At 40.8% G+C, this 13,257-nt stretch overlaps 2 protein-coding genes and 1 long non-coding RNA gene across 3 annotated transcripts in view; 2 read left to right on the top strand and 1 right to left on the bottom strand.

The window, feature by feature from the left end:
• The window catches only part of cacna1fa (calcium channel, voltage-dependent, L type, alpha 1F subunit a), a 34,662-nt gene extending 23,145 nt beyond the window's left edge, over window positions 1-11,517 (top strand). The window contains exons 32-47 of the mRNA XM_086069966.1: window positions 428-448; window positions 526-654; window positions 736-801; window positions 874-965; window positions 1,747-1,906; window positions 2,976-3,103; window positions 3,178-3,274; window positions 3,346-3,448; window positions 4,396-4,497; window positions 4,610-4,734; window positions 6,018-6,307; window positions 7,532-7,684; window positions 8,100-8,461; window positions 10,373-10,485; window positions 10,575-10,904; window positions 10,986-11,517. Coding sequence (XP_085926092.1) covers window positions 428-448; window positions 526-654; window positions 736-801; window positions 874-965; window positions 1,747-1,906; window positions 2,976-3,103; window positions 3,178-3,274; window positions 3,346-3,448; window positions 4,396-4,497; window positions 4,610-4,734; window positions 6,018-6,307; window positions 7,532-7,684; window positions 8,100-8,461; window positions 10,373-10,485; window positions 10,575-10,904; window positions 10,986-11,192 — 2,478 coding nt within the window. The 3' untranslated portion in view covers window positions 11,193-11,517. The remainder of the gene's footprint in view (window positions 1-427; window positions 449-525; window positions 655-735; window positions 802-873; window positions 966-1,746; window positions 1,907-2,975; window positions 3,104-3,177; window positions 3,275-3,345; window positions 3,449-4,395; window positions 4,498-4,609; window positions 4,735-6,017; window positions 6,308-7,531; window positions 7,685-8,099; window positions 8,462-10,372; window positions 10,486-10,574; window positions 10,905-10,985) is intronic.
• Window positions 10,228-12,493, bottom strand: LOC147179732 (uncharacterized). Its single transcript, XR_015094223.1, has 2 exons — window positions 12,284-12,493; window positions 10,228-11,250 (listed from the first exon to the last, which is right to left on the bottom strand). It is a non-coding gene; the product is annotated as an uncharacterized LOC147179732 (long non-coding RNA).
• Window positions 12,494-12,552: 59 nt separating this feature from the next.
• Window positions 12,553-13,257, top strand: part of sypb (synaptophysin b) — a 32,833-nt gene continuing 32,128 nt past the window's right edge. The window contains exon 1 of the mRNA XM_086069968.1: window positions 12,553-12,698. Coding sequence (XP_085926094.1) covers window positions 12,681-12,698 — 18 coding nt within the window. The 5' untranslated portion in view covers window positions 12,553-12,680. The remainder of the gene's footprint in view (window positions 12,699-13,257) is intronic.

Genomic DNA, 13,257 nt, shown 5'->3' with positions numbered 1-13,257 from the left:
AAAAATTTCCAAATTCGGTGGGCCGTAGCTTCCAAATCCCTCCTCCGATTGACCTAAAATTTGAGATTTATTTTTGTGCCTTCACTAGCAACAAGTACACCAAGTTTCACACTGAAAATCAACTTGGTTCAAGTTTTCAGATTTTTTGGGTTGGTGATTTGGAACAGTTTCTCGTTTACACTGCCGACCTGAATGCAATTTAGGATTCGGTGTCTTGCATAAGAAATTTTGACAGTGGACTGTCTCAGCCAGGGTTTTTCGAACCACCGGCCCTTTGGTTTACTGGACAACCCAAATAATAAATAAGGATAAATAAATGAATTTAAGAACTAATCCAAACTTGGCCCGGTAGAGCATGCGTACGGTTTGTCTTGATGTTTGTCTGTCTCTCTTCATTGATTGCGGCCCCTATGAAACGTGGCTCCAGGGAGGAGGAGGTCACGGCGAGGTAAGTTGCGAAAAGACCTCTTGTTAATGCGTCTTCTCTTGTTCCAGCCTTGTTTGACTTTTTTTTTTTGTCGCCAGGGAAAAGGCGAAAGCGGCAAAGTTTCCATCACATTCTTCCGCTTGTTTCGAGTGTTGCGATTGGTCAAACTGCTCAGTAAAGGAGAAGGCATTCGAACCCTCCTCTGGACTTTTGTCAAGTCCCTCCAGGTTGGATGAAATCAGGCAGAACGTCTCGTCGTGGTGCCAAGTTCTGCGTTGTGAATGTGCTTTTGACGTTTCCCCGCTCAGGCTTTGCCTTACGTTGGTCTGCTCATCGCGATGATCTTCTTCATCTACGCCGTCATCGGCATGCAGGTGAGTCGATGAGCCCTTCACACGACCACCGCATTTACGACGACCGACTGACGATGGCTTGACACTCTGCAGTCGTTTGGCAAAGTGGCTGTGGACGACGACACGCATATCAACAGAAACTGCAACTTTCAGACCTTCTTCATGGCTGTTTTGGTCTTATTCAGGTCAGGCTTCCTTTGGCTGCACGATTTTTCGATATGCTAGCTAGCTAGGTAGCTGTTAGCTTGAAGATGCGAGCAAAGAGACGCAGGTTTTTAAGATACAAGCCGTCTTCTTGATGAGTTTTTGGCTTTGACTCAACAAGATAGCAAGCAATTGTTCAATAATGAATTATTTTTAAGATACTTTCAGTTTAGTCAAACACAAAACAAAGAATTACTCGAGTATTGTAAACAACCTCATAGCTTCGCATAGGAAAGTCCATATAGCTTAATGCTAACAAACAACATAGACAGGCTAATGAATAGCATGGTGGCGCACAATTAGGGCTGTCACTGTGAGATATTTTTAGTATTGATTATTGTTTTGATTATTCCATTAATTAGTCCATTAATCAGCTATTTTTGATTGAAATGTATTGCAAATTCATGGATTGTTTATGAACTGATGATTGTTGTTTATTTGGTATTGTTTAATGATGAAACAAAACCAAATACACAATTAAGTAATATCACACAAGACTCCCCAGCGATTTTGAAACCGAGGCCTGCTTCTTGGGTACGGATTATTGTCTAGGATTACTAGTTGGGCTGCAACTAATTATTTTGACAATCACATTTTTTATTTCCATTCTTTTATTGAAAAGCAGGGGCGTCATTTCAAATTGACAGTGCAGAAAATGCGCAAACATAAATGAATGAAATGAATAATTGAAATTAAATGAACATGATGATTGGTTGCACCTGTAGTTTGAAGTGGAAAAACTCCCTGGTTTTTTTGGAGCAGGTGTGCAACGGGAGAGCAATGGCAGGAGATCATGTTGGCCGCGCTGCCCGGCAGACGTTGCGACCCCGAGTCGGACACCGAGCCCGGAGAAGAGTACTCCTGCGGGAGCAATTTATCTTACATCTATTTCATCAGCTTCTTCATGCTCTGTGCTTACCTGGTGAGCGAGGGAGGCCAAGCACGTTACTCGAACAATCTGTTGACCTAACTTAAAATTGCTTAGTACATTAATTTTAATGTCATTTCCTGTGATTAATATGCAATTTTTTGCACAAAAAAATAATAATAATAATTGTTCCTCTGTATTTTACGACGGCGTATTAGGGCCACGTATAAATATATTTTTTTAGAGGGCGGGGGCAATATTCCGAGAATTTTCTTTTTTTATATAATGTCAGATTTGCGAGAAAAAACTCAGAAACTTACGAGAAATACACGTAGCGTAGCTATAGTCTAATCATGTGAGGATTCGTTGGTGTTTAATGGGACACTGACGGGATGGAGACGGATTCTTAAATTAAAACGTTACTCGTCATTCACCGCAGCTAGAGCGACGACACTTCCTGATCCCCTATCAGCTGACTAACACTAACCAATCAGATGCTAGCATACCATAGGTAAATGCAAGTGAATGACGGAGAGCAGCAGATTCAACTCATCAACTAAGATACTTGTACAAAAAAAAATACCAGTACCAAAATGTATGAACGTGTAAATAATAATTCTGCAAACATAAATGCACAAGTAAATATACATTTTAACAAATTAACTTAAATGCTTATATATATAGATTATATATATATATATATGCTTATATAGATAGATATGGTTAATCTATGCTAAAGCAATTACTAGCTCCTTATTTGGAAGCCCGACCGAAAAGTATTGTCACAAACAGTCGAGTAGTATGCTACGTGTATTTCTCATAAGTTTTTTTTTCTCTCTCTCGTAAATTTGTGAGTTTATAAAGTGGCAAATTTCCGAGTTTTATCTCGGAATATTGCCCCCGCCCTCTAAAAAATATATATTTATATGTGGCCCTAGTACGCCGTCATAGTATTTTAAAAGGGTAGATTAAAAATAATGATTTTTTTTTTCACATTATATAGTCATTTACTGGTACCGAGAAGTTGTAAAAATAAAAATAAAAATAAAAAGGCGCACTTACATTCCAACATGATATTTACAAATGTATGTATATAATGTCCGTTCCCATTCTCTCTGTCCAGATTATCAATTTGTTCATTGCCGTCATCATGGACAACTTTGAGTACCTGACGAGAGACTGGACCGTACTGGGGACCCACCACCTGGACGAGTTCAAGAGAGTTTGGTCCGACTACGATCCAGAGGCCACGTAAAGACTCGTTATCTTCTCGCGTCAGTTTGCCGTCTGGTCTTTATGCTGACGCGTGTTTCGTTGCGTCACAGCGGCCGCATTAAACACATCGACGTCATCACGATGCTGCGGAGAATTCAGCCCCCTCTTGGTTTTGGGAAACTTTGTCCTCACCGCGTTGCTTGCAAGGTAAGTTATATTATGATCATATTTGAGGGATGAGTTAAAATCGGGTTTCTTTTGTGCGCTCTTCCTCTCAGAGGCTGGTTTCTATGAACGTGCCGCTGCACCCAGATGGGACGGTGACTTTCAGCGCGACTCTCTTCGCTCTGGTGCGGACGTCCCTCAAGATCAAGACTGAAGGTTCAAAGTCGTTCTCTGCACCAAACAGTAACAAGAACAGTATCTTAGAATGAACTCTCAAACGGTGGCCAGTGTCATGTGCATGTTCCAGAGATGTGTGTGAAAGAGGACTGGCTGACTCCAAAGTTACTTGCATTTTTCATATTTTTGTCGTTTGTTATGGTATTACATTTGATTGTGAACTGCTCCAGATGATGTACGGGGCACAGTTGTTTGCTTTTGTTATTTTTTTACATAACTGTGTAACGTGATAGTAGTGACATATAAGACGTCTCTATGGAGGACCAAAACTGCCATCGTTAAAAATAAATGAATGAATTGCGGTGATAGTGGACAAGATAGTCGTTCATTGCTGGATCTCTCCATGCAAGCCCACGAGACTTTGACCTTGTTCGCCGACCCGCTCACTCGGCCATTAAAAGGCAGTTTGCAACGGCAGCGTCCATCCAACCCAAGAGACGCTGAGGACCGCCCCCTCTTTTGAATGACATTTCGTGCTGACAGGGCGTCTGCAGCATGAAATAAATAAATGTGAGAGCAGAGCATTTTTATTTATTGATTGATATTTAATTCTATTTATATATTTATTTTTGTCTTTATTTCCACATTTATTTATATATATATATATATATATATATATATATATATATATATATATATATATATATATATATATATATATATATATATATATATATATATATATATTTTAAATTTTTAGTTGTATAGATTAATTTTTTGTATTTAATTTTTCATTTATATATTTTTTTATATCCGTTTTATTTTTTTACTCATTTATTTATTTATTCATTCATTTATTTATTTTTAATTTGGCCGTTTTTTGTCCTCCATACGTCTCCGCTGAAGGCCCGGCTACCAAATGCTCATTATGTGTTGTCTTACTTGAATGTTGAATGTTGAAAATATGTTTCTTGCACCTTCTTCAGGGCCCATCGATAAGCAGAATGAAGAGCTCAAACTCATCATCAAGAAACTGTGGAAGCGAACCAAGCCCAAGCTCTTAGATGAAATCATCCCTCCCCCTAGAGGTACTTTCAAGTATGACAGTTAGCATTGTAGATTTTTCAAGCCAGGCTGCAGACGAATCAAATGAAATGTAAAAGTCTTACTTGCTGAACAAACTCTCCTTTTCATTCTTAGGGGACGAGGTGACTTGTGGCAAGTTTTATGCCAGCTTCCTGATTCAGGACTATTTCAAAAAATACCGCAAGAGAAAAGAGAGGGAACGCAAATCTAAAAAGAAGGACAGGGCCGCCTCTCTTCAGGTAACTGTAGAGCTTTTCCTAATCTTTTCAAAAACTTGCAGTGTTTGTGGGTTTGCAATGCCAGATTTTTTCCAAAACGTTATGCTGGTTTTTGTTTTTTAATTGACATACTTCAGCGTAATAACTGATGCATATTTTTTCTTCAATATCTCCAAACTATTTACAGCCTATGAAGTCAAACCAGTTTCATGGACTCAACTCTCAAGTTAAATTATTATACAGTGAATTTCCTCGATTTTCAGGGGATTGGTAAAGAGCCCTTCCACAAATAGCAAAAATGTGAAAATAATGGACGTCATATACTATAAATGCCACAAGATCTAAAGAACTGAAAATGGAGACTTGTATTCCATGGTCACAGAATAATCATCAAAACATCAACAATACGCATGTAGCCTACATCATCATGAACCCATGTTACATATACAACTGTATTCAGTAGTTAAAACAATTCGACACAAACAAACCACCTTGAACATGAGGCTCATTGTTAGCATTAGCTAACACATTAGCCTAAATAGTAGGGGTGGGAATCTTTGACTGTCTCGTGATTCGATTCCGATTTTCGGGTCTGCGATTCGATTCAGAATCGATTTTCGATTAAGAACGATTTTTGATTCAAAATGATTTGTTTGGCAATGATTTTTGCTTCAATCTATAGATGTGCAAGGAATCGTAATGATCTACTCCAGTCTGACTCGCTAATGCTAATTAGCGCGCTACTCGCTGCACTTTTATCATTCAAAAGAACGGCTCCACACTGCAAAAAAACAACAACTTTTATTGGAATAACTTGATAGGGACTTTTTCCTTCTACTCTCTAATGTGGCTACAACTTAACAGTGTATCAGACAGGTGGAACCCTAAGTGGCCAAATCGGGTACAACATGAACAGCGCTCCAAATAAAGGCACACACAGACAAAGGAAAGACAGTATAAAATTTAAATTTGAATAAAATTGGTTTTGGGACATTTAAAATCTAATCTGAATTGTACTAAATGAGAATCGCGATTCTCATGAAAATCGATTTTTTTGGGCACACCCCTACTAAATAGCATGCTAGCACAAACGGACGTAACATCACACATAGGTGGCAAATGTCACGTGCTCTAGTGTTTGATACAAATGGAGTAAATCATTAAACTCACCTTTTGGCAATTACGTGCAATAATAAATGTGAAGGAATACAAGCAAATTAAAAAAGAAATGTACCACAACCACATGGGCTATTAATAGCTGCGCTGGGATTAATTGCATTAATTTGCTGCACCTGTGTCCCCAGCAAGGTCTGCGGACGCTGCAAGACCTTGCTCCAGAAATGCGCCTGGCGATGGCGTGCGACCTGGAAGAGGAGGAGGGCGCGGACGACATATTCGACATTGAGCCCGGAACTTCGGTCAGCGCCACGCCCGCCGGCACGCCCATGCCGCCCATAGAAACGCTGGTGCAGCAGACCGTTGCCGTGGCGATGGAAGCGGAGGCCGGCCCGGACGTGATCACGCAGCAGGTGACGAGCATGGGTGACGCCGTCGTCACAGAACAGCCGGGGAGGTCGGACGCTTTGCCCAGCAGGTGAGATTCTTTTCATTTTCCTTTTTTTTCTCCATAGACAAAACTTTTCAGTAGTTTTGAAGCTTTTGCCAGGAAACAGTAATCGTGCGTCAACATTCAAATTGACTTCCATCTTTGTAACGAACGGGGAAAGGGGGGGAAGTGTAGTTTTTTTGTTTGGCAGTGTTCCTACCATCCTCCTCAAAGTTGCTCAGTGCCAGTAAAAATGATACAGACCCCCTACCATTCTACTAGTTTTAAGGTTGAAAAGTTCCTTAGTGCTACATTAATCTCTTCTAGTGACTCTCCCGCCCCCCCAAAAAGTTTTTACTGTTATTGTACTTTATGAAAAAATGGGACTTTCGAAAAATAATCTAATTGCATATTTTCCCCTCAATATTGCAACTGCAATTAGAATTTTTACACAGATCTGATCGGCTATATCGGGTCGACAGATATTATTAATTTTATGCAAAATTGGCGATCAATCAATGACATAATTGATTGGATCCACAAAATGAAGACATTGGAGCAAACACAATCTCATCCACTCTAGGGATGTTGTGTGCTGCCATCGTAAATAATCCATCCTTGACATTATAAAACAACTTCTCTTCTTCTCTCTAATTATTTATTTTTTACATTACGGCGTCGTCCGCAGAGTTTGAAAAAAGTAACAACTAGGGGTGTGCCAAAAAATCGATTCTCATATGAATCGCGATTCTCATTTAGTACGATTCAGAATCGATTTTATTTTATACTGTCTTCCATTTGTTTGTGTGTGCCTTTATTGGGAGCGCTGTTCATGTTGTACCCAATTTGGCCACTTAGGGGCAGTGTGGTTCCACGCGGTCTGATACACTGTTAAGTTGTAGCCACATTAGAGAGTAGAAGGAAAAAGTCACGATCAAGTTATTCCAATAAAAGTTGTTTTTTTTTGCAGCGTGGAGCCGTTCTTTTGAGTGATAAAAGTGCCGCAAGTAGCGCACTAATTAGCATTAGCGAGTCAGACTGGAGTAGATCATTACGATTCCTTGAACATCTATAAATTGAAGCAAAAATCATTGTCAATCAAATCATTTTGAATCAAAAATTGTTCTTAAACGAAAATCGATTCTGAATCGAATCGCGTACCCCAAAATCGGAATTGAATCGTGACACATTCAAAGATTCCCACCCCTAGTAACAACCCTAAAGTATAAGGTGGTGTCTGAACTAGCTCCTTGTGTGCATTTGCGTTTGCAGGGCGGATTCCATCAGCGACCTTCCTCCTCCTCCTCCTCCTCCTCCTCCTCCAGACACAACCGAGTTGATTGGCCAGGAGGAGACGGCACCTACAGCGGCTGAGCAAATTGCTCACACCGAGGGAGATTCTGCAAATCTCACATTTGAAGACCGGTAAAGAAAGTCACTATTGACAGGAAAACGTCCACATAATCCAAAATGTTGTGACGATTGTTCTGATATTTTAGGTTGAAATGGGTTTAAGAAGAGATGTCCACATGAAATTTGGTCACAATTGGTTATGGTTTTATGATATGATATGACTTAACGTTAATAATAATAAACGTTAATACTTTATACTTGCTTTCATATACCATTGTGCACCAACATCAGAATACCACCACTCCAAAAACATTTTTCAATCATTAATTTATTATGCTGACAATGATTACAAACTGTATAACGCCACTAGAGGGAGCCCATGAGCCACTAGTGGTTTCCCCGATCACACTTTGAGAATCATTGTAGACTTTTAGCAGTTGAATCCCAAGTTTTTCTTCTCATTGTCTTTAATGTTGTGATCTCGTAGGTACGCGTATCCTGAGTCGGCGTCCCCTTTACCACCCGAGCCGGAATTTAACGGGCAAAGCCTCGATCGAGCCAGCAGCGTTGGCGAGATGTCGTGCGACGCTAACGGTTACAACGGAAGCGCCGTGAACGGAGGAGGGAATGTCGCCGCCGAGCCTTACGCATATAATGGCAACGGATACTCGACTTACGACAACGGCAGCAGCAGCGTCAACGGCAGCGCTGTGAGCGGAGGTTACGCCACCAACGACTACAATGGCAGCAACGGCGGCAGCAACGGCGGCAGCAACGGCGGCAGCAACGGCGGCGCTGGCGGCGGCGCACAGTTTGTCAGGAGGAGGCTGCTGCCTTCCATACCCAAAGGTGAGCCACTTCATATCTTTGCCACACTTTGTGACACTCTTTTAATGGCATCCATTTTGAAAAATTCGAACCTCTTGAGTGCCAGCCGGTTTTGAGGATTGTAACTGTAACATTTATTTTATGGCAACGGTGACTTTTAATATGCTAATAATTTTTTTGCTTTAGTGATGCCTCAAGCATGTGAACACTCGTTTTCTTCTATAAAATACACAAAACAACAATGAAAATGTGATTTTTGATGTCATTGCTTCTATTTTTAATTTGTATAATATGTTTTCTTTTTTGTATTCTTGAGATTCGCCATGTTGTTTGCTTTGATACGCAAAGAGATGCAATGCTGCCATCTGCTGGCAATAGTTAATTGTTTTTTTTGTTTTTTGCTCCAGCTTAATGATCAAATCATCAAGCCAGAGCTGTCCAAGCCTTTTTTCCGCCAAAACATGGTTGACGGGCAATTGCTGTCGACCATGCTCCTCGTTAGGATTTCCGCGCTCAAAGCGTTAATACAGGACGAGAAGAGTGCATTTAAACCTCTTTAACTCATTCACTCCAATTGATGGCTATAGACGTCAAAAATTCATTTGAACTATTTCTATTAGTTTAACATTTTTCCCACTTTTGTTAACAAGAGAAGAAAACCTAGATTTTTTTTATTGTATTAGAACAGATATAAAATGTTTGATTAATCGTGAGTTAACTAGTGAAGTCATGCGATTAAGTAAGATTTAAAATGGTAATCGCCTGATGCCCCTAATTCTTAATAATCTTTTCTTATTTTTTTTTTTAAATATTTAAATATTTATTTAAAAAAAATTAAATATTAGTAAAAATTAGGGGTGTCAGGCGATTACAATTTGTAATCGTAATTAATCGCATGACTTCACTAGTTAACTCATGATTAATCACAAATTTTATATCTGTTCTAAATGTACAAAAAAAATTCTAGGTTTTCATACTCAAAAGTGGAAAAAAATGTTAAACTAATAGAAATAGTTTAAATTAATTTATGACATCTATAGCCGTCAGTGGCAGTGAATGAGTTAAAAAAAATCTGATTTTTTTTTTTTAAGAAAAAGACTACAGTCTTTCATACAGTCATACTGTATTGTATGTAATGACATAATTCAATGGTTAAGAAAGAATTGAATGGTTTTTGCCCATTTTTTGGGGAATGACCGCATTAGCCACCTGGGGGCAGTATAATACAGACAAACATAATACAGTACAGTGTTCCCTCGCTATAAAGTGGTTCACTTTTCGTGGCCTCTCTGTTTTGCGTTTTAAAAAATATATATTTTGCATGTATTTATTTTTTTACAGTAATGTACCTGTTTTGTAGAATTTATGACGGTTTGAACATTGAGAATGTTTAAAGAGAGAAATGTGATCAAATGTAAATACCTCAATGAGAAAAGAGTATCAACTGTGTGGTGAGGTGTTTTAGAGCCTTAAAATATTTATAATAAATGTAAAACATAAAACTTACTATTTTGCAGATTTCATTTATTGCGGGCATTTTTTTTTAACCTTACCCCAGTGAAAAATGAGGGAACACTGCACTGTGTATGGAGGCATCAAAACACACTGCAGTAATATTCAGTCACCACACTTGTGACTCAAATCACTCGTATCTAAAATCATCTTTCTCCCTTGAAATAAATGCAAGATAATTGGCTAAGATATGAATTACAGGAAGAACATTTCACTGTTTTACAGTACTGTGTTTTTTAGTATTTGTTTAGCGTTACAATAGATGGGGGGGGGAAAAATATTTGAACATCATTATCTTTGTGTTGTAAAAATGAATAGGCATAAATTGTCCGATATGTGCCGATTTTATGCATTTTTGTAAAGATTTTGATTCATTCATAATTATAATTGCTGAATCTGCTAACCTGCTTGTTGTTTTAGGTCGCAGGCCTTCCTTCAACTTCCAGTGTTTGAGGCCACCGAGCAGTGGGGACGATCTTCCCATCCCAGGAAACTACCGAGGCAACACGTCGCCGTCCAGGTCTCGCCTCCAGGTAAGAAAAGAGGGAGCGCACCTGCAAGCGCGTTCACGCACACACACACACTGTTCACTCGCTTGAACGGCGTCGCTCTGCCGCGCCAGACACTGCATAGCCTGGACTCCCGGCCCAGTAGCGTGTCGTCGATGTCGTCCGTCTCGTGGGCCAACAACGTGGCGGCCGGCAACACTCCCGCTCCCGGGTCCATCGCCCCGTCGGGGCGCAGGGGCAAGCTGATCTACACCCCCATGATCCTGGTGGACGAAACCACAGGCACCCATCAGCCACTGTGGAGCGACGGTACGGCCAGCCTCCCCGCGGGAAGCCGACCCGGCTGGTACTCGGGGCAGACCGGGGCCTACGGCAGCTTAAGAGTGCCGCCCGCCAACCAGGGATACGTGGATAAAGGCAGCGCGGACAGTCTGGTGGAGTCGGTGAGTCGCAATTTTGTGGCATGCATCTTCATCTGCATCTGCATCGTCACACACAAGCGTGGAAATGTCCCTCTTCTTCAGATCCTGATTTCGGAGGGTCTGGGCATCTACGCCAAGGACCCCAAGTTTGTGAATTTTGCCAAGCGGGAAATCGCCCAAGCTTGTCATATGAGCCTGGACGAGATGGAGAGCGCCGCCGCCGATCTGATCGCCCGCGGGGCCGGCCAGTCCGTTTCTCGCTTTGAGGACCAGCTGGCCGACGAAATGAGCTGCGTCATATCGTACTGAGACCAATGGACGGATGGACGGATGGACGAACGGATGGGAGACCAGGTGGAAGGAGCACCTGCAAGAGAAAGGGAACGCACATGCAACTCTTTTTTTCTTCCAGAAATAAATGGAAAAGAGAGCCATCCGAGTGTGGCACAATGGAAATGAGACGTGTTCAAGAGTTCTGCAATATTTGTATTCATTGAACCAAAAATTGCTTAGTTAAAACTTAGTTATTTTTTTTTAACATCTTGCTATTCATTTCTCTCAAATTATTGGAAAACTGATTTATTGTAAGTATGAACATAAGCAATTTAATGCAATAAATGATTTTACATGTGCACTCTTTTTTTTTTAACTATACAATTATATTAATTATTGAAAAGTTGTTTTTTTAAATCACTTGAATTTATGTATATTAAATACACTTTTTTTTTATCTCTTATTTTACAAATGACCTGGCCAATCTGTTTTAAAAATCAAATTGCAAAAGTTTGCCCACCCGTGTGATATGGTAAGCATTCCCGCAACAACGTGATGGTCAGGGAAAAAAACAGACCTGTATGAACCGTAGAGCAGCAGTTTTTATTGTAATGAAATTTTTTTTTGTGGGGGGGGGGTAATATTGGACTGTCATTTTGTACTGTACTTGAATTACCACTTTACACACTTATGTGCAGCTGCAAGTTTCAGTTTAAGAGTTTTAACCCCAAATATTTTGTCCTACATAAGAAGTTCGAGATTTGGCTTTCAAGTGACATTTCAGGATAAACCTCAAAATGTGTGACACCTATTTATAGCCAGCAAAATAAATAAATAAATTGATTTAGTGTTGAGTACCTCTAAAGCCAATAAAATAGCATCGTGGGCCTGATTTCCAACCCAGATTATCTTGCAAATAGCAATTCATGGACACCAAATAATATTCGGTTCTTGCCCACGCGCCTTATGTTCACACTGTGTATCGTTTAATCTGAAAGCCGAATTCACTTTTTGTTAGAGGTCTTCGTAGCATTAGCAGTAGCGCATGATTGCGTGCAAAGTCATAGCAAGACTGTGGAGATTTTTGTCTTGCAGAAATAAACAATGTCTTCTCCATTTTTTCTTACGTGATCACGTGGTTATGAAACGATTTAATCCCACTATGAAAGAAGCGACACCATCCGGTTTAATCTTGTAAAAAAAAAAAAAATCAACCCAGTTGTGAACTGCTGTTGTATTCCACGTCTATTTTCGCTTCTTTGAATCCCCCCATCATCCACTTGCTGGTCCTGTCGGCGTGCTCGCTCTTCTTTCTTGTCGCGGCGGCCCGGGGCCATCTCGGAAGAAAAACTGCGCCGCGATTGGGCGATCTGGACTGACGTCACGACGTCCTCGCCCCAGCTGGTGACGCAGCGGCCGGCTCTTCCTCGTGGGCGTCTTCCTCCCCTGGGCTGTTCCGGATGAGACGCTTCCACTCCCTCCGCCCCTCGCTCTCATCCTCTTATCGGCGAGTAAGCGGCCAACATGGATGTCGTCAACCAGGTAAGACTTTCGCCACCAATTCATCATTTTTGCTCTTTTGCATTGCTGCATTACAAGTGCGTTTATTTACTTGAAGCTTCCTTTGTGGTTATATTATATTTTTCAATTGGACACACGTCAATATTGCGTTGTGCTCCATCGGCCATCAAAAATGCCTGATGCTGCATCGGTGCTCAAAATGAATAAATACAATTCACAATGGTCCATTTGTGTGTTGTACAAAGCATCACAAGCGTGATGCTGATGCAGATGATTTTTATTTTTTTTAATTAAGAGATGAGGCTTCTGCTGCAGTGTTAGGACACGACGGACGTACAGCAGGCCTGTCGGCAAAAAAAGAAAAGAAAAAAGGATGTGAATGCAGATTAACACGGCGCTTTTATGGGGATGTTCTCTGCTACCCCCACCCCCCCCCCCCCCCAAGATTGTGATTGCCCCCCCCCAGCACGTCTCAATTAGCCCCACTGTTGCTAGGACAACAAGCAGGGTTGATTTTGCGAGGAGGAGGCCCCCCCTACCTACTGCTGCATATATAGCCGCAGTATTATGGGCCCCCAAA

This window comes from Leptonotus elevatus, chromosome 2, assembly GCF_054856555.1.
Source record: "Leptonotus elevatus isolate MCC_2025b chromosome 2, RoL_Lele_1.0, whole genome shotgun sequence".
NCBI classification, from domain to species: Eukaryota; Metazoa; Chordata; class Actinopteri; order Syngnathiformes; family Syngnathidae; genus Leptonotus; species Leptonotus elevatus.
Note: the sequence above shows the minus strand (reverse complement) of the source record. Positions and strands in the feature narration are given on the sequence as shown.